Consider the following 18240-nt stretch of genomic DNA (forward strand, 5'->3'; position numbering starts at 1 on the left):
AACACAATGAGAAAAAAAATAATAAAAGACAAAGCAAGTTCCAGTCCTTAAATTACTGGGAACAAAGTTATTAAAAAAATTGTTTTCAAATTTATTTTCAAAAAAAACCTTACAGTATCCTTAAAATTCAGTTAACCAATTTCTTTGTGGAAGCAGTTTACTCCGTATATTTATGATCAGTTTATGTACATTACAGTTTGGTTTTTCATTGTGTGCTCTTAACTTAATCCAGAACTAAACATTCCTAAAAAAGATGTCTGTTGCTTTTTTGACACATTTTAATTCCATTATCTTCTTTAAAATCTAAGTTTCTTGAGACAAAAAGTTCTGATGTAAAAAACCTCCAGACTCATCAAAATTTGTGAAACTTTTTGTTTTTTATGAACTTCTAACCATAGACAAGAAAGGAAAGAGCGAGTCAAGATCTTAATTTTCTTGAAAAAGTTGATGAAGAAATCAACCAAGGTTAGTAGTATTTTGTTTTGCAAACCAGATTTTTTATTTTTATATTTTTGGACTAGTTTTAAAAGATTAACCAAAAGAAAAGAAATCTAAGAAATAAAATGAAAATGTTTTCTGTAAGAATACGTACAGAGAATAACTTAATGTCTTATGTTCCAAGGATAAAGCGTTGTCTGTAATAGGAAATATATTTCTTTTAAAATTTAGTTTCATATATTCAGTACTTGTTTTATGCAATATTTACTCCTGTTATGACAATAGTTATTGTGTCATTGATCTGATTATTTGAGTTTAGTCATAACAAAGTAATTAGTGACCCACTTTGCATGAATTTTGGTGCAAAACATTCTGGTTTTTTTTTCATATTTTCAATTTTTTAAGATGTGCAAAAGCGAATGCAAGAACTTCAAGCAGCACATGCTGAAACAATTAATGAACTGGAGAAGACGAGAAGTATGTTACTTTTGCAACATAATATCAATAAAGACTATCAGAAAGAGGTAACTAAACCAAATATGATACGTGTTTGTTTGTGTGTCCAGCTCTGAACAAATAATTCACCTTTTCATGTCTACCTAAATCACATTAATCAAGCATATTGAATTGGATTACAGTTACACGATATTTTGTTACTTTTCATAGCTGTTATTTAGCTTTAATTTTCTTCAAAGAGATGCCAAATTTAATCTCAAATTTAAGCTAATTTTACCACTTTCATCAAATTTGATGACATCATTAGCAAAGATGCTGATATCAGCATTTTTTTAACCAAGTTGTTACTTAAAGTCTGAGCAACACTTGCGCTAAGTTTCGTGTCTATTGAACTTGAACTTAAGAAATTACACAGGGGGTTGGGGAAAAACAGCCCTCGTCTGCATTGAGGAGCCCCCAAATAGCCCAATGTTATTTTCAAGGAATAAAGTTGACAAGCTTTAAGATGGAATAATGTTATTCGGTGTATCAAAACACAACACAACGTTCAATATTTTCGTGGGAAAGACAGTCATGAGAAACTTTTTAATATTTTTTTCTAAAATTAACTTAATTTATACTCATTTTGTTAATAAATGTTCTAAAAATGCCTAAATATTTGAGGAATCAAATAATTAGAGAGTTATATACAGGCAAAAAAATTTATTGTGGCCGATAACACTACAGTTTTTGTAGCGCCGGATTTGGGATTTTTTTATGAGTGATGCAAGAAAGCTTTAAGGAAGCTAAATTACCTGTTAGGACAACTGAGAGTAAGCGTGGTTACATACGACAACCTGTAACACCTAGAGCAGTTAAAATGGCTCAAAATTCAGCTCCTGAACTTGTGCAGCCGAGTTAACAAAGTTGTTACTTTTACTTCAAATTGCTTATTTTTTGCATTAGGTATTTTTAAGTCACGGTGGTATGCCCTACAATAGCTTTAAAAATAAATTCTGTATGGTTGCTTTGCGATAATTGCACGCATGTACTACCAGGACAGCTACACGTGTAAAAAAACTTCTCTAAAAATTTTTTTCTATTGTACCAATATAATCAATTTGCAGAAAATTTTTATTATGTAACAACACAAAGACAATATTTTTATATCTCTTCAAAAAGTTTAAATAGATAAGCGAGCTTGCTGTTTCTGAACCCAGGTGTTTATAATCGTCTTATATTTATATCAAGAAAAGAACTTGCAGTTCTAGAAAGAACATTTCTTATCAACTTCTATAAAACAACAAAACAGTATAAAACATTCGTACACATCAAACTCCTCAGCATGCTCAACAGTTATTCGAGGCTAGTTTTAAAACTATTGTATTAAAAACACTACCTTTAGGGAATATGGTGTTTGTGGAAAAACAGTTTGCAATTCCACTTTACCGCAAAATTTTTACATTCTGCGCTAATAAACTTTTGCAAATTTTCCTGTAACCTAAAAAATTTTTCTCTAAAAAACACATACTTCCCTTAGATTACTCCTTTCTCATTTTTTGTTCACCATGGTTGCTGCATATTTGCAATGCTATTTCTCTTACAATTCATGTTGTGTAGTCCATTTTATGGGAAATGTATATTGAAAATATTAAGTAAATGATTAGTCACATTGAAAAATAAAATACAAATAAATTCTAGATATGACCTTACTCCTAATAAAAAAGTCTCTTTCTCTGTAAAATTAACTAAGTCAACTTGTTTTGGATGTTTAACAACACAAAAAATATTAACCAAAAACTAAATTGATCAAATAATTGATAAATACAGGAACATATTTTTAGAAGGGATGGTATCGGAAATTCATGATGGACCAACCTTAATTATGTGGCCTAAAATATGATGAATGTTCCATTTTGTGCGTAATTTTCTTAGCATAATTTTTAGACCATAGAAGAGCTGCTTTGAATGTTTGCCGGTTGTTATTATGTAGGTCGACCTTCTTCAAAATGCCTAAATTGTAAAATTGAGAAAGTGTAGCCAATGCAAAATTATTTTTAATGTTAACTTCATGGCTACTACGGTTTAGCCAATTAGTTTTTTTCCGTAATCTAATGCTGACGACATAAATTAAAAAAATAAGTCATAAAACAGGGTAGATTTGCATTCAATATAGCAAATATGTCAACTTCCAGTGCATCGTTTTTTTTGTAAAAAAAAGCATTTCCACAAAATAATTTTGATTATTTTTAAAAACAGATTTGTTACAAACAAAAAGGGTATTGACACATTACACAACTTTTTAGTAGCGCAAATTTAGGGAATTTGTGGAAAGTGGCTAGCCAGCTAGCTAGGATGGAGGAAAAAGTAAAAATATCTGGCTATGACATGAAAAAGCTAGCTATAGTAAGCAATAGTATGAAATATTTGATTATACATTTTCGTTACAAAATTAATCCGAAAACTTTTGATAAAGCTATAAATAAAGAACATTTTGCATAATTGTAAGTAGAATATTCCAGTTAACTTATAACATTTGCAAAGCTAAACAACAATCATCTCCTTCGTCGGAGTCTCAAGCGTTCATTCTGTTTTGAAAATTACCTGAATATTGATCCCAAGTGTTCAATAGATAAATTAGAATTTTGCACCAGCTTGACTGCACTAGAACTTACACCAGAAAATGTTGAGAGATGCACACTTGCAACAATTTAAGGGATGCAAAAAAATAAAGCCGATACCGATCTATTATTTGTTGCATTTGGAGGGTGAAAGGATAGAACACGTCACACGCTTTATTTTTGTGGAGATATGATGAGATGCAACTCATCTTCTTTTTAACAAAATACTGACATAATGACATACGCCTTAAAAAGTTTTGTACAAATTTTGCTCGTGCAAATGTACCGGTGCTGCACCTCGGAATCTGACTCAGTTTTGAACTGTTCTAAATTCGATAATAAACTTTTCTTCTTGTGATTGTACAATATTGTGTTCTACTTTGTTTTTTTAAGGTTGGGTTAACTACCAAAAAGATGGAAGAACTCAAACGAGAGTCAGACACGAGAGTGCATGAATATGCACAACTGCTTGATATTCGAGCTGAACGCATCAAAGTAGGTCGTTTTATTGAGCTCAACGCATTAACGAATTTTTACAACGTTTTTAGATAAGTATTTTGTTAAATAATGTTGGTTGTGAATACTTTAGTATTTTTTATTATAGAAATTGGAATCTCAGTTACGCGATGTTGCATATGGAACAAAACAGTTTAAAATCAAACCAGAAGATGAGGTCTGCAATTTGAACATCTTGCATTCTAAAAACAACAAAATCAAATAAATCTGAAAACTCTTTTTCCTGCTTTTTTCAGTTAGTTGGGGAAAAACATTTTCGTTTCAAATTTTGAGTTAGGATTTTGTGGCAACTTGTCTTCTACATGCACAAGTGAAAAATCGTGTGGCTCGTCAATTTTACTAATTAGACATTAGATTAGCACACCCCCTTGATTCTTCATTTTTAAAGATGATTTCTATCTACAATAACTCCTCAAGTTATTATTTATTCCTTAGATCACTGAGGTAGATGAGGACCCTACCGTTAAATTGGAAAGAGGACAAAATATTTTTGAAATACATATAGGCCAGGTTGGCTTCATTTATTCTTTTAATTCCCTTATTTATTACAGTCTTGTCATCTGGAGGCTGCACCAAAAAATAGTTTTTTGATATGTCTCGAATGTATCTATATATCAATCATCAGTAAGAAAATATTTCTCAAGGAGATACATACAAAATTATATTCTTGTGTCTTGTTATTTTTGTACATGTAGTGAGAATATATGCGTAACAATATTTCATAAAAAATCAGCTGATAATTCTCCAGTTGATTTAGAATAGCTGTTTCAAGTTATGTATCTTACTTTTTGATTAATAATTTATTACGATACTTTCGATACTTCGTTTACATGCAAGAAAGATGTTCACTTCATTGTGTTGAAAGCTAACTGATTTTTTTTTTTTTTTACGTTAGATCAACATAACTAAAAATGGTTTGGAGAGATTTAATGGAGCAGAGCCGATGACTTTTATCAGTTTTGAATTCTTTGAATATGAACTACAAGCTACACCAGTGGCACAGGGTTCAAGGTAAAAGGATACTCCATGCCAAATATGTTTTTAAAGACGTTAAATGCTATTTTCTCAAACTAAATTACCTCGTAGTATTATCTTGAAATAATTTATTGTTTGTAGTTCCACATAATTTTAACACTTAAGGGATGACATCTACAAAGCATGTATATATGCATGTTTGGTTTTTGTAGAGTATTAGTTCTGTGTGTTATGATTCTATCCGCACTTCAAAAGCCATGCTCTCTATCGTATTCCCTGCAGAATAGGAATTCATTAAAACCACCTGATTTTGTGACAAATTAAAAGATGTATATATCAATTCAGCGAAACAGCTGAAAAATTATATCTGAAATGAAAACCTCTTAAACAGATTTTCTGACCACTGCTGTATTCATTCATTCATTCATTCATTCATTTATCCATTCATTCGTTTTTGTTTTTTTGTTTCATTGATTGATTGTTTGTTTTGTTTGATTTAGACCAAACTTCAATCATACGTCGCAATACGTTGTTCAAGTCGACGATTTCTTTTTACACTATCTTCAAAAGGAAACGATGTTGTTAGAATTTCATCAATCCTTTGGAACGGAATACCAAACTATCGCCAAAGCTACCATTAAATTCAACGAACTCATGGATAAAAGTCACGGAAGGTTGCATGGGAAAGTTGTGTTATTCGGTATGTGTTGTGAGTTTAGCAATCAAAATAATTCTTGGGAATAATTTGGTCAGCCTTTGTAAGTCAGTAGTTTTTAGTGACGGATTTGTCGCACTCAACAAATATTGAACAGTGAGATGAAGCGTTAATTCATGTTGTAGGCTATCCTCTTTTCAGTGTCTCGCTGTGTTTGATCAACATCTTACAGCGTGAGATAGATAGAGATAGATAACACATTTGTGTTTTATCCCTCACCTCTCTTCTTGTAGAAAACGACAAAGAAATCGTGTCGGTTGAATACTGGCTGCGGCTGCGTGTTCCTATGGAGCAAGCTCTCAGGTTATACAAGGTAGGGCATAAAGAACAGCGGCAGAGATAATATGATACTGCAACGTTTTTTGTACGAATGCATCTCCATGATTTGATGAAAATAAAAAAGAGGCAACGATTTTGTACGTAGGATTCAAAATCTCGTTTCTTGAAATCTGTTAAATTGTTTAAGCTAGATATCATTGTTAAATTATCGCGTCTGATTGGTTATTATTCAGGCGTATGGCTGATTGGTAAACATGGCGAATATGCATCGTCCTTTTGTTTATTGACATTGGTCAATACAATGACTCATGTTTTTCACGGAAGAAAAATTTAGATCATTGTCTTTTTTTAGGAACGTACGAAAGCACTTGGTTATATTACATCAAACGATTTAAAAAAGCTTGAACATCCAACCAAACAGTCTTTGAAAGACTCTGGAATAAACGAACTTAAAGTCACCCTCCATCAATGTTTAAATCTAAATAATATAAAAGGTATGTTCGTCTCCCTCATTATATTTTGGAAAAACACTTACAATAGAGAGTGTTTCGTTAACTTTAGGCTTCGCTACTACATGTTAACCTGGAGTAATTCTGCATCGACTTTTGGGAATCGTAACGTTTTTACGTTGTTGTCATCTGTCCTTGTTTTCGTCGCCGTTGTTTTTGTCATTGCTTTTCGACGTTGTCATTGTTAAAGTTGCTGTTTTTTACCCTGTTCAAGCTCACTGCTAATTTATTGAGCTTAATTCTTTTCGTTTCGATTTTAGACGTGCAACCATGCTCATATTGTGTTTACAAATTCTACGATTTTCCTGATCATGATACAGAAATTGTAAAAAATTCTAATTCTCCACAATTCCATGACTATAGAGTATATCCCGTTCCAATGACGGAAGAACTGGATAATTATTTAAAAAATTCTGTAAGTTTTAATTTTTACATGTGGGGAATATATTACAAATGAAACTTAAGCAGGAGGCAAAAAAGTCGGGGTTTTTTTTATTTAATTTTGTAAATTCTAAAGTTCAATAAAATTTAGTATTTTTCGGTGTCAGAAAACGTTAATAACTTCCTTTCATACGAATTTTTCCAGTAAGTATTTGTAGTCGTCTGTAGTATAGTCCTTTCCTAGCTTAACCATTTAAATGCTACAGAACCCCATCTAATTTTATGCTATAAATTCAGTAAATGCCAAATAATTTAATATCAAGTTCTGTAAAACACTATAATTGTATCCAATTGGTTACCAAGCTTCGGAATCGCCGTTGAACATAACGCTTTACCAAACATTAATTCAATGTTCTCTTTTAGCACTTGGAAATCTACGTGTTCGACGACCTGGACACAGAACCAACAGCATATATCGGTGTTGCCATGGTACCACTAATCACACTAACCCATGATAAACCATTGAAGGGAAAGTTTCAACTTAAAAATGTAATTCATTTGTTATTGGTTGCTATGATTGCTTATATTTGATTTGAAACTAAAAATCCTTTTAAAGCTGTACGCTCATAAATTGTAGTCCAGTAGTAATATGTAGTGTGCTGAAGCTAGTTTGAATAGCTTGCATTATCGCTCGTACAATATTAACATGTGTACATGATCAATGTATATGAAGTACTGGTATAATTTCTTATGTACATATAAAAATTCTGTCCTAAATATTCGTGTAGCGTTCAGATGAGGTGTCAGGATATATAGATGTGTCTTTGGAATGGGAGTATACTTACCTACCCGCCAGTGCAAAGAAAGTTCGAACGTATCCCAAGGTAGGTGGTAACCTGTGTAATTTTACTCTCTACTATCACAAATCGCATGCTCTCATGTTATTTCAAACAGCACCAGTTTGTTTCTTATTAATAGAATACTCAACCATTTTTAAAACATTTTTCTTGCTAAAACAATAATTAGCGTTCCAAAATTTGGAGTTGCCATTGGTGGCCGAGGAAAAAACTTAGATGGTTCATGTTTGTACCGTTGGATAGCGCAATTCATCCTCTATGTAAAACACTTTTCATGACAATCTACTGCTCATAATTTATTGTGGTATAATAGTGGAGATATTTTTACCAGGTTTTTGATCGTAGATCTACGTGATTCGTCACCAACGGTTAAACCACTTTGTTATCATTCGCGTTTGATTTTTCTGACATCTTCTTTGTTATGGCTTTTCAGTTCTTTACATTCTTGACAACTCGGCGTAGATAAATCGACGTCCCGAGTTTCACACCCATGCAAAAAACTATGTTAAGGTATACAACAACGACTAAAAACAATCTCAAATCTCGTCACATTTGTAGCTGTTGGTGTATTTTTATTTTTAGCCTGTCACTACTGCAGTTGATCATGATGCAGTCTATACACCCGGCAGCCGAAGTACCATGCAACCCATGGTGTCTGCCGGAAAGTTATTTGAGTCTCATTCTGTTGGCGAGTACAGTGACGAGTCCAAAGAAACAGTACTGGAACCAATGTATGATAAAAAGAAGGATAGGCCCACTCGTAACACAAGGTATCAAAATGAGATTGTTAGCAAGACTAACATGCAGTCTGAGAGAGAAGACAAGAGGGCTAACACGAGTAAAGAATTGTATAAAATAAGTGAAATTCGCAGTGAGTCCGCCAACAAAGGTAAGGGAAAACAATTGAAGGAGAACATAGATGAGACAAACATGAAGACGATGAATTTAGATGAACTGGAGTCAGTTATACATGATGAATCCCAAAAAAATACTGATGATGATAGGGAAACTGGAAACGAGGTATGTTGCGTTTTTTTTTAGTGTAGAAAAGTAAAAATAATCGAAAAGTGCTCCAAACGTCAATCAGACGTTTCGTTAAACGTTAATACTTTACTCCCCTTCCTTCCTGCCATAAATTCATATACTAGAAATTATTTGAGTGTCGTCAATACCTGAAATCATGGGCACTCAAACATACGCTCCTGTGAAGCATTTAGACGACAAATCAGTTAAAAATAATTCCTATTCCCCCAAAAAATGGTTCAGAATATGAAATATTTAAATGTCAAAAGATTTGCGTTTAAGGTTGCATATATGTTTCTGTCATCTTTATGTAAATAAAACGTTAGCAACAATTTGATTATTGCTCGAAGAACTTCGTTGGATAGTGCCTAATATGCTTGCACATAAACTTAAAGCTAAAACTGAAATGTTATTATATGCGCTGCCAGTGAAATACATTTGTTGGATTTTATTTGCGTCTTTTCGCGCATATTTAGAGTGATCAAGCCTTCTTAGAAGAAGAATTGCGCCGTACAGTGGAAGCTCCTTCGCCACTACCCCAGGCTGCTGACACCATGTTCGAAGAGAGGTTATCAGGTGGGTTTTATGTACATTTGTCACGTTTAGTTTTGCTTGCGAATATATTTATACTTGAGTAATGTCAAATTAATAACTGATAAAATTTCTTAACACAAACCAGCCATATTATATAAGCATTTAGATTTTTAGTATTATTTATATTTTCTTTATTATTTTTTATTCAGAAGAGGATTCTGATGAAGATATTGTTATTCCCAGTTCTGCTCGCGTTACTAAGCAACCCGATGACGTCAGTGTCACCAGTGAAGATACTGAAGAAGATGTCGTAATTTCGACATCGCGGGGGAGGGCAGCTTCGTTTAAATTACAGGTTCGGGATAGCTAAATGGTCGCTTAATTTAGATTTATTGAAACCACTCTAACAAACTCATTTTATAACAGAAACAAACTCTTATCATCACTGAATTCACTTAAATAGACACCGGGACACTCATTTGTGTAAATAGGGTAGCCACTGCGTAGGAGAGATATGACACTTTCTCCTTTTTTCTAGGCTCCCACATCGATCACAGTGATCATCAATAGTTTGACATTGTTCGAAGATGCACCTATGTTGGAGATGGAAAATATTAAGCAGTTATTCGTCTCCTATAAATTTCTCGATTATGATCCTGAGCTGCTGGAAACGCCCATGTCTTTACCCAAGCCAAAACCTAACAGACCACTATCGTTTAACTTTAAAAAAGGTTTGGAAACTAGGCTCGTCTATTTTTTTGCATCTTTTTTACATCGGGAAGTATATTTGCAGTATCATGTGAAAAGTGTACACTTGGTTTTTAAAAATATAGTGAAAATAGGAGAGAGATTTTGTACATGACTTTTTTGTTTTGTTAGTTTTTCATATCGATGAAGGAGAGCATTTGGCATCGCGACAATATTTGATGCATCTATTGATGCCAGATCATCCAAATGAAGGCCGGTAAGAAAAAGTTTTTTTCTCTAAAAGATTTTATGCAATAAAATGTAATTAGTTAAGGACTGTTTTTATTTGTAGTTTTGTAAGGAATTTTAGATTTAGTCTCACCCTCATCTCGAGGTATTAGATCTATATTATTTTCACGAGCCCCGTGTGAGTAATAAAGCATGAGCAAATTTCGAAGTATCTTCGCAAAAGTTCGTTTCTCGAAATAAAAAAAAAATAGATTATTTGTCAAACTTCGTATTGTTGCTGGTTGCTCCAATCCATTTTATTTATTTACTTTCCAGATTGTTTTTCACGGTAGTAAGTGATCCAATGGATGATGAGGATGAAGATTGTGACGATGTTGGAATTGCTTATGTTGATCTCATACAAGTAAGAAAGTGTAGATTTTCCAATTTCGTTCCATGGGCTTCTTTTTCGCTTTCTGCATGGGAAACAACTTACAGTCCTGCCAACTTATTATGGAAAATCCAAACCTTTTGTATATTTTATATATTTTATTTTATATATTTTATATATTTTATATATTTTATATATTTTATATATTTTATATATTTTATATATTTTATATATTTTATATATTTTATATATTTTATATATTTTATATATTTTATATATTTTATATATTTTATATATTTTATATATTTTATATATTTTATATATTTTATATATTTTATATATTTTATATATTTTATATATTTTATATATTTTATATATTTTATATATTTTATTTTATTATTTTATATATTTTATTTTATTATTTTATATATTTTGTATATTTTATATATTTTATTTTATATATTTTATATATTTTATTTTATTATTTTATATATTTTGTATATTTTATATATTTCAAATCCAAATTGTCAGCTATCATGTTCATACTATCATGATAGTCAACTATCATGACGGAAACCTTCGCGATTTTCGCGTTTTTTAGCATTTTTTTCGCGAAAGTTTATGCCTGTGGAAATTATAAATCAGCAAAACGCGAAAGTTTTTTCACCACAAAAAAATAAAAAAACAGAGAAATGTCAAAAATTTTTCTTTTTTAATTATTAACTACAATAACATTTAGTGTTGTCTTCTTCTATGATTCTACGAACATTTCTCGGATATTCCGATTCTTTGAAACGGTAGTAGATGCAAACTTTTGATTACTAATAATAAGAGAAAAGAAGAAAAAAATAGATAATTGTTGCCATTGGCGAAAAATTTTCCTTTGAAATGAAGTTATTCTTGAAAAATTTTGTCGCACAATCTCGCGATTTTTTGACCTGGAGAAAGTTTCTGCCCCTAAAGTAAAATATTTCAGAGAATGCCAAGGATAACATCTGGGAAATAGGTATCTCAATCGTTTGAAAGATCGTTGTTTTGATTTCCATCGCTGCTGTTTAGTTAAATAGAAAGTTTTGAGAAATTTTTGTATTTAGGCAGATTCTCAGAGTTTTCTGTAGTTGGGTCAAAGGGGTTAAAATTAGTTTTTTCTAAAAAGTAAGCAAGTTTATAATATTTAGTATCAATCAAATAAAAATGCACTGTCAGGTAGACTTCAAATTCCATTGGTGCATTTAATAAACAGTCAAGTCGATGAAACCTTAACACAAGGTAATGTGCCTTCGGTCTCCAAAGATGTAAGTTGTAAGAAATTGTACTAAAAAGGAGGTTAGCACCTTACCCTGTCGTGGTTAGCACCTCACCTTCTCGTGGTTAGCACCTTACCTTCTCGTAGTTAGCACCTTACCTTCTCGTCGTTGATGGTTTACAGAGCGTCGTTTCGGGGATCTTTGTCATTAACGATAACTCAGTATAAAAAAATATTCTGTTTTTAAATTATCTTTTTATGGTAAAGTGCTCATTGGTTAAACTGTGACAGTTGGTCGCTACATATTCATGTATTAAAGCTATTTTACTAATATTAATTCTCGTACAATCTATTTCACCTTCCAACTGACTTTTTGTAACATTTCAAAGTCTAAATTAGCACAGTAATGGTTTTTTATGTTAAAAAATCTCTACAGTTCACCTTATTTTATTATTGGAGAATAACTATTTTTTATAAGCAGCAAAAATGAATGTTATTCATTTATTATTTGGTCAAACTCTGTTATTTGTTTATTTTTTGGTCAAACTCTGTTATTTGTTTATTATCTGGTCAAACTCTGTTATTTTTTAAAAATCTTTACTCTTCTTTAAAATTCGTGAACTTGAGAAGTATAGCCAAGAAGGTTTAAAGAGAAAGGTCTGGCTACTACGAAAAAACAGTTCTTATGTCGATTCCTTTACATTGATTTAAAACCACTCCATAAAAACTTTCGCCTCCACATCTCTTTTTATAATCAACTTATTTCACTTTTGATATTCATGAAATAAGTTAAAGAGATGTGTAGCTGTATGTGCACTGCGTTTAAACCTTTTAGGAGGGTGGTTAAACCAAAGGTTTTTAGTAAACATTTTTTTGCTAAACGCTTAACAGGCGCGGATTTAGACTAGGTCAACCCTGTCACGCGACCTAGTAAAAAAATGCCGAGGATCGAAATGGAATTCTGTCAAATTTACCCGGAATCTGAAGATCGAAATATTTCGCCTTGTTTTTGCTACTTTTCGTTACTATCTCATAACGCGAGTTGGATCAACCTATGTTGGCCTGACCTGTGTTAGCCAGTCTTGGCCCGTGAGGCTTTTACCTTTGACTAAGTTATCCCGTGAAACTTTCACTGTGCACTAGAATCAATCTATGTGGCCTGACCTATTTTTAGTCAGAAAGTTTTGAACAAACCTTTCAGAATAGTTTCTATGTATTAATAAGGCTTTATAAGGCGCTTTGGTATAAATATCAGTAGGGCATACGGAAAATTCTTTCCGTTCTCAACATGGCTTGCAAGAGCATGAGAGAGCGTGTAAAGTTAATTTTTTAAAAACGTATATTTTGATGAGCTACCTCAAATATACGCTAAATTAATTAAGTGTTGCAAAACAACTTACTTATGGTTTTATCCGAAGAAATTGCTATGGAGAGTATGCCTTCCTGCCTATGTGAAATCGTGAAATCAGAGAAGGATAGTTGTACAATTACGTCGAAGTGAGTTGTTTATGTTTATCTTTTGTTGTTTCTATATTAGCTAGGTATGCGTTTTTGTTATTATGACCACAATATCTTAGTAGCTTTATTAATGTAGCTAGCTAGGGAGCTAAATGCTATTTTTTTTAAATTCATGCATTTTATCAGGTAAGAATTAATTTATATATAAGTGGGATGTCAGCTATGTCAGCTTTTGGTACTGACTTTTTACTAGTTATCAGTCTAGCTACACAAAATAGTGCTCTGATTAGAGTGCCTTTTTTCTTAACTCGTCAGCAACAAAAACCTTTGTTTTGCTTTACGTAGTTTTTCCATGAGGGGCTGGACACCCAACACCTGTTCCTTTAGGAAAAAGGGGACTAAAACAACTTTTAAAACGACACTTTGTGATGCTACTTCTATCAGATAAAAAGATATTCGTCACAGGATTTTTTTATATTTTCTGCAGAAAAGTTGTCAAAGCATTAGCCGATGTAGGATAATTAAACATCTTGTAAAAAATCTGACAATTTTATTAATTCTTTGTTTGCCTTTTTTTTGTTTCAATTTGAAATTTCAACTTTTTGGATTTGTCAAACAAAACAATGACAGATTCTTTTCTTCAAAATGAAAAACTGCAACTAATCAGAATCTCCAAAAAGAAATTCAAGAATTTGGATAATAAACGATAAAATTTGTTGAATTCAATATTAATCGATTACATCCTGTATATATCGTCCACAGATTTTACAGTCATGTATCGCCTGCTTAGTACGTTACTTGTTTAATAAAGATATCAAAAGCCAGCTTGATTAAATTTATATACATGTATTTATATATACAATATAACTTGTGCATCACACGGCATTGATTTGTATATTTTTAATTCCCTCTTTAAATCAAAGAGGCAAAGAGAGGTTAAAGAGATAATTGAACAACCTGGTGTTAATCCAGTTTATGGTAAAATTGTATTCTTGTTACTTATTTTAAAATGTACTTTCTTTTTTAGATCAGCTGTTATTCAACCATGCGCCCTCAGCATTTTCAAGGAATCGTTAACAAGAGAGTAAATTTTGAAGGCCTAAAAACTGAAATATTCAAATGCTAATATGTATTTATTGCTGAATTAATTGAATAATAATTCATTAAAATTAAACTTGTTTAAAAGTTATTATATTCGAATCATGTTCATACATAACAAGATTTGTATCCTGGAATTTCCAGAATTTTCCAGATCAGTATTGAAAATATCCAGTTAAAGTTTTAACTGTTATTTTAGAATACTTCATATAGCTATGTAAAAATTTTATTTTTTATTTATTAGATTGTATTTTAACATTGCAGGTTAGTTACAATAATAATTGCGAATTAGTATACTCAATGATTTGTTTACCCCATTATTCTCCGTTTTCAAGGTCTACTTCAAATTTTAGAATCTTCCGGGCTAATGACGAAATCTTCAAGCCGCAGGGCTTTTTGTTTTCTCTTTGAAGTGTTTATACGGGGATGGGATATTTAGGAGAATGTTTCGTTTCTGTTATCAATGTCTAAAACGTCTGTATACGAGGTTGTTTTTTGTTCCCGTTTAAACCTATTTCAGGGTTCGCAAAGCCCGTTTTAGCGAAATTTGCTGCGCATCATGACCTACTAAAAAAATTTGCTAGATCCGCCCCTGCTTAAACGATAAATGTGTGTAATGACAAACCAAATCAGTGCATAGAGAATTTTCCTGTAGTGTTACATTCGGCGTGCGATGCCATGTCTCCCACAAAGGTATGGTGGAGCTAGTAATTTTACTTCCTTTGTTGTTACTAGAGTTCTCCAGTTTTGTCTTTTTGTTCGAGATCTTCTTACTTGCCACAACTAACCTTTTAACCTTGCTCCTCTCTACCTTGTCAATAACTGCTCAGGTTGGTGTGACAATATGAAAGAGTAAGTTGGGGAATGCTGTGTCGCAAACGAATTTTTTAGGAAGTTATTTGCTGCTTGGTTATTTCTATTGTTCTTTAATCACGTGATCATGTTTTTGAAAAGCCCTATCATCAACGATGTTTGAGCGAATAGGTTTCACTCAAATAAAAATAATGAATTCGTAAACTGTCTGATGGTTTGTGCTCATTGGTCGATTTGAATTCTCAGAAATTGTTGGTTTTTTTGTTTATTTGACTTCTGAGGCATTCGTTTTCATCTAACCTTTCTTATGAGAGAAACTGTATCTTGATATTCTCAAAGAAAGCTGAATATTCGATTTCGCTTTTTTATCGAAATGATTAGCTCACTGGTGTTTTAGGAATTATTTTATTTTTTAGTATTATTATTATTATTATTAAGATTTAAGTTTTGATCGCGTTTCACCTCCATATTACTCTAAAAAATTGGCACTGAAATCCAACTTAAAAGATGATTTCAGTATTTGTTTTTCTCTTAGATGTTGCGTGACGGAAAAGATCTGATTGACCACGATGTCGATGGTGAGTTCTTAATGTTGTGTGCTGTCAGGACTAACTTTTCAGTCTTCCTACGTGTTCGGGTCAAAAAAAAATTGATATTATCTATTCTACCCTTTTTGTTTTTAGTTTACGATCTTGTTGGCACAGAAGGAAACTTGATAGGAGCGTTGAACGTCACGGTGGAGGCGATTACAGCTCTTCGAAGTTTATACCAATGACCGTGTTTTCGAAAGAGTTTCAACATTTTAAAGTAAACCGTGGTGCAACCGTGGAGATTTGTTGACACAATTCTTTAGTTACTCGCAGTATCACTAAAAAAGAAATTTTAGACTTTAGGCTTACAAATGTTAAAAATTATACAGAGAAAAACTACGTGTATATAGTTAACGAATGACAATATTTTTATTTAAATTTAATCAACCTTTTTTTTAGGTTTATAATATATGAAAATAAAGCGCCTTCGGATTGGTATGTGTCAATGATCCGGTAACCGGAAAAGTGTAAAGTGTTTCTGCTTTGTTTGATTAGGTTTTACACATTTCAATCGCTTTTCAGTAAATCTGCTTTTTCTTCGAAAATGCGCTGTAAATGATAAAACTTTTTTTCGCTTTTTACACCAACATTCTCGGAAATAAAAGCATTCAAATTGTAATTTTCGCTTGTCGTTAGTGCGTTTAAAACTTGGAGGAAGGAAGACAATTGAAATGAAGACCTGAAGATTCCGCTTTTTCTTAGATAAATCGCCGAAATTTTTGTGTTACAGAGTGGAATTTTTTAAGAAAAAATCTTTATTAAAGAATTATTTATTTTTAGATTTTTTTTCTGTTTTTGATAATCTCACTAATGTTAATGCAACATATACCTATCTGAAGTCTCGGAGAATAATAGAAGGTTCAAGGCAAAATATGATATAAAATATTTCTTTATAAAAGAACAGAAAAATTTTCATGAGGATTACTTTCGCATTATCTAACATTAAAAATTTTTCAAGATAAACTTCTGCGATTTTGCGATTTATAATTATTTAAATTTCTCGCTGAAAATTTTTTAGGTTTAAAACCAATGTCTCATCAAGGAGTTTTAAAGAGATAAGGAGATACATCTCAGCAACGCCCATTTAAATTCTATTCAAATTTCTTTTGTTTACGTGCTCCTTTGAACCTATCCGTTGCGCCGCTTTTGCTGTATTTTTATATGCTGAGTGTGAGACGAGTGTTTTAACGACAAAGCAGAACTTTCAAAAAACATATTAAAAACTATACCGAACATAAATAAAACAAATGGCTCTGTGGAGCTATAAGAATTAATGCTGGTGAAGTTTAATATCCCCACTTGCAAAACGATTCAGCTGGTATTTGGAGCTTATAATGTGGAAATTGTTGCCCTGAGTTATGGTGTAATTTTATATCTTGTAGATGTTTCTGTATGTTCACTCCTAGCACAGCGTCAGTTAAAAAATTGGTAAAACTTTTAAAAAATTTACCGCAGGAGGGGTTGCATATTGGTACATATTTTTATCTTCAAAGTTACTGAATTTTTTGGTATAGATTCGGTGTTCGGTGACTATTGTTTCTTTCATAGAACAAAAGAAAATATTAATTATTTGTTACTATCTCTAATACACCTTTACGATAATTCAATTGTACATGCGTTCCTACGGCTCTCCATCGTTTTACAATATCGGAAAAAAGGAGGTAAAAATCGTGTTTTTATGAGAGTTTGTTAGAGACGAAAGCGTGTTTTCTTCAGTTTTTTAACTTCTCTTGTATCAATTTCTTTCAAATTTTGAGGAAACGTTAATAATAATAAGATACAACTTATGTGTACTTTTCATTAAAAACAAAACGCGGCAAGAAAAGTTATCACGAAAGAACGTGTTTACTCCCTATAAAAGTGTGATGTTTACCTCCTCCGATCGCAAAATAAGCTGCGATGGAGTGTTAGTTTTCCCGAATTATCGTAAAGGTGTATTATGCGTTTTTCGTTGGACAGTGATTTACTTTTATTTCTTCGTGTTATTATTTTCTAATATTGTTTTTTTTATCTTTATGTTACCATAATTTCCCTCATATTCGGCTGATTTTACTTATTTTCTGCATGTACCACCAAAAATGTTTAAAAACTGATGTTAAACGATCAAAATAAAAAGCAAAAGAGTTCTTAACGCTGGAAAAAATAATTTATAATTATGGAGAAATAACAATGAACAACGGTTACTTTTATAATTTACGCGCGAGATTTCAAAAATTTTGTTTACAAAACTGAATATAAAAACAATGCAGCAACCTGCAAATCGGCAACGGATGGTTTCAACAGAAACTGCTGAGATGTATCTCCTCCTTTTAAACCTCCCTGGTCTCATATAGTGTGTAAATCTTTCGTTCTTACCCTATTGTCATATAGGCTATGCAACAACTTTCTTGCAGTAAAAAAAACACATCAGAAGTAAAAGTTTTTTACCAAAATATAATAAATTAAT

The 18240-nt window shown here is 32.0% G+C and overlaps 1 protein-coding gene across 1 annotated transcript in view; it reads left to right on the forward strand.

Annotated features, from left to right (window-relative positions):
• Positions 1–16219, forward strand: part of LOC130614866 (protein fantom-like) — a 28943-nt gene extending 12724 nt beyond the window's left edge. The window contains exons 20-39 of the mRNA XM_057436331.1: positions 399–465; positions 844–962; positions 3888–3989; positions 4099–4167; positions 4446–4520; positions 4906–5021; positions 5486–5685; positions 5934–6013; positions 6332–6473; positions 6749–6903; positions 7293–7418; positions 7658–7753; positions 8309–8746; positions 9226–9325; positions 9493–9638; positions 9822–10014; positions 10163–10247; positions 10535–10622; positions 15740–15782; positions 15888–16219. Of these exons, the coding sequence (XP_057292314.1) occupies positions 399–465; positions 844–962; positions 3888–3989; positions 4099–4167; positions 4446–4520; positions 4906–5021; positions 5486–5685; positions 5934–6013; positions 6332–6473; positions 6749–6903; positions 7293–7418; positions 7658–7753; positions 8309–8746; positions 9226–9325; positions 9493–9638; positions 9822–10014; positions 10163–10247; positions 10535–10622; positions 15740–15782; positions 15888–15979 (2532 nt within the window). The 3' untranslated portion in view covers positions 15980–16219. The remainder of the gene's footprint in view (positions 1–398; positions 466–843; positions 963–3887; positions 3990–4098; positions 4168–4445; positions 4521–4905; positions 5022–5485; positions 5686–5933; positions 6014–6331; positions 6474–6748; positions 6904–7292; positions 7419–7657; positions 7754–8308; positions 8747–9225; positions 9326–9492; positions 9639–9821; positions 10015–10162; positions 10248–10534; positions 10623–15739; positions 15783–15887) is intronic.
• The last annotated feature ends 2021 nt before the right edge of the window (positions 16220–18240 follow it).

The sequence above is a fragment of the Hydractinia symbiolongicarpus genome, chromosome 11 (assembly GCF_029227915.1).
Source record: "Hydractinia symbiolongicarpus strain clone_291-10 chromosome 11, HSymV2.1, whole genome shotgun sequence".
NCBI classification, from domain to species: Eukaryota; Metazoa; Cnidaria; class Hydrozoa; order Anthoathecata; family Hydractiniidae; genus Hydractinia; species Hydractinia symbiolongicarpus.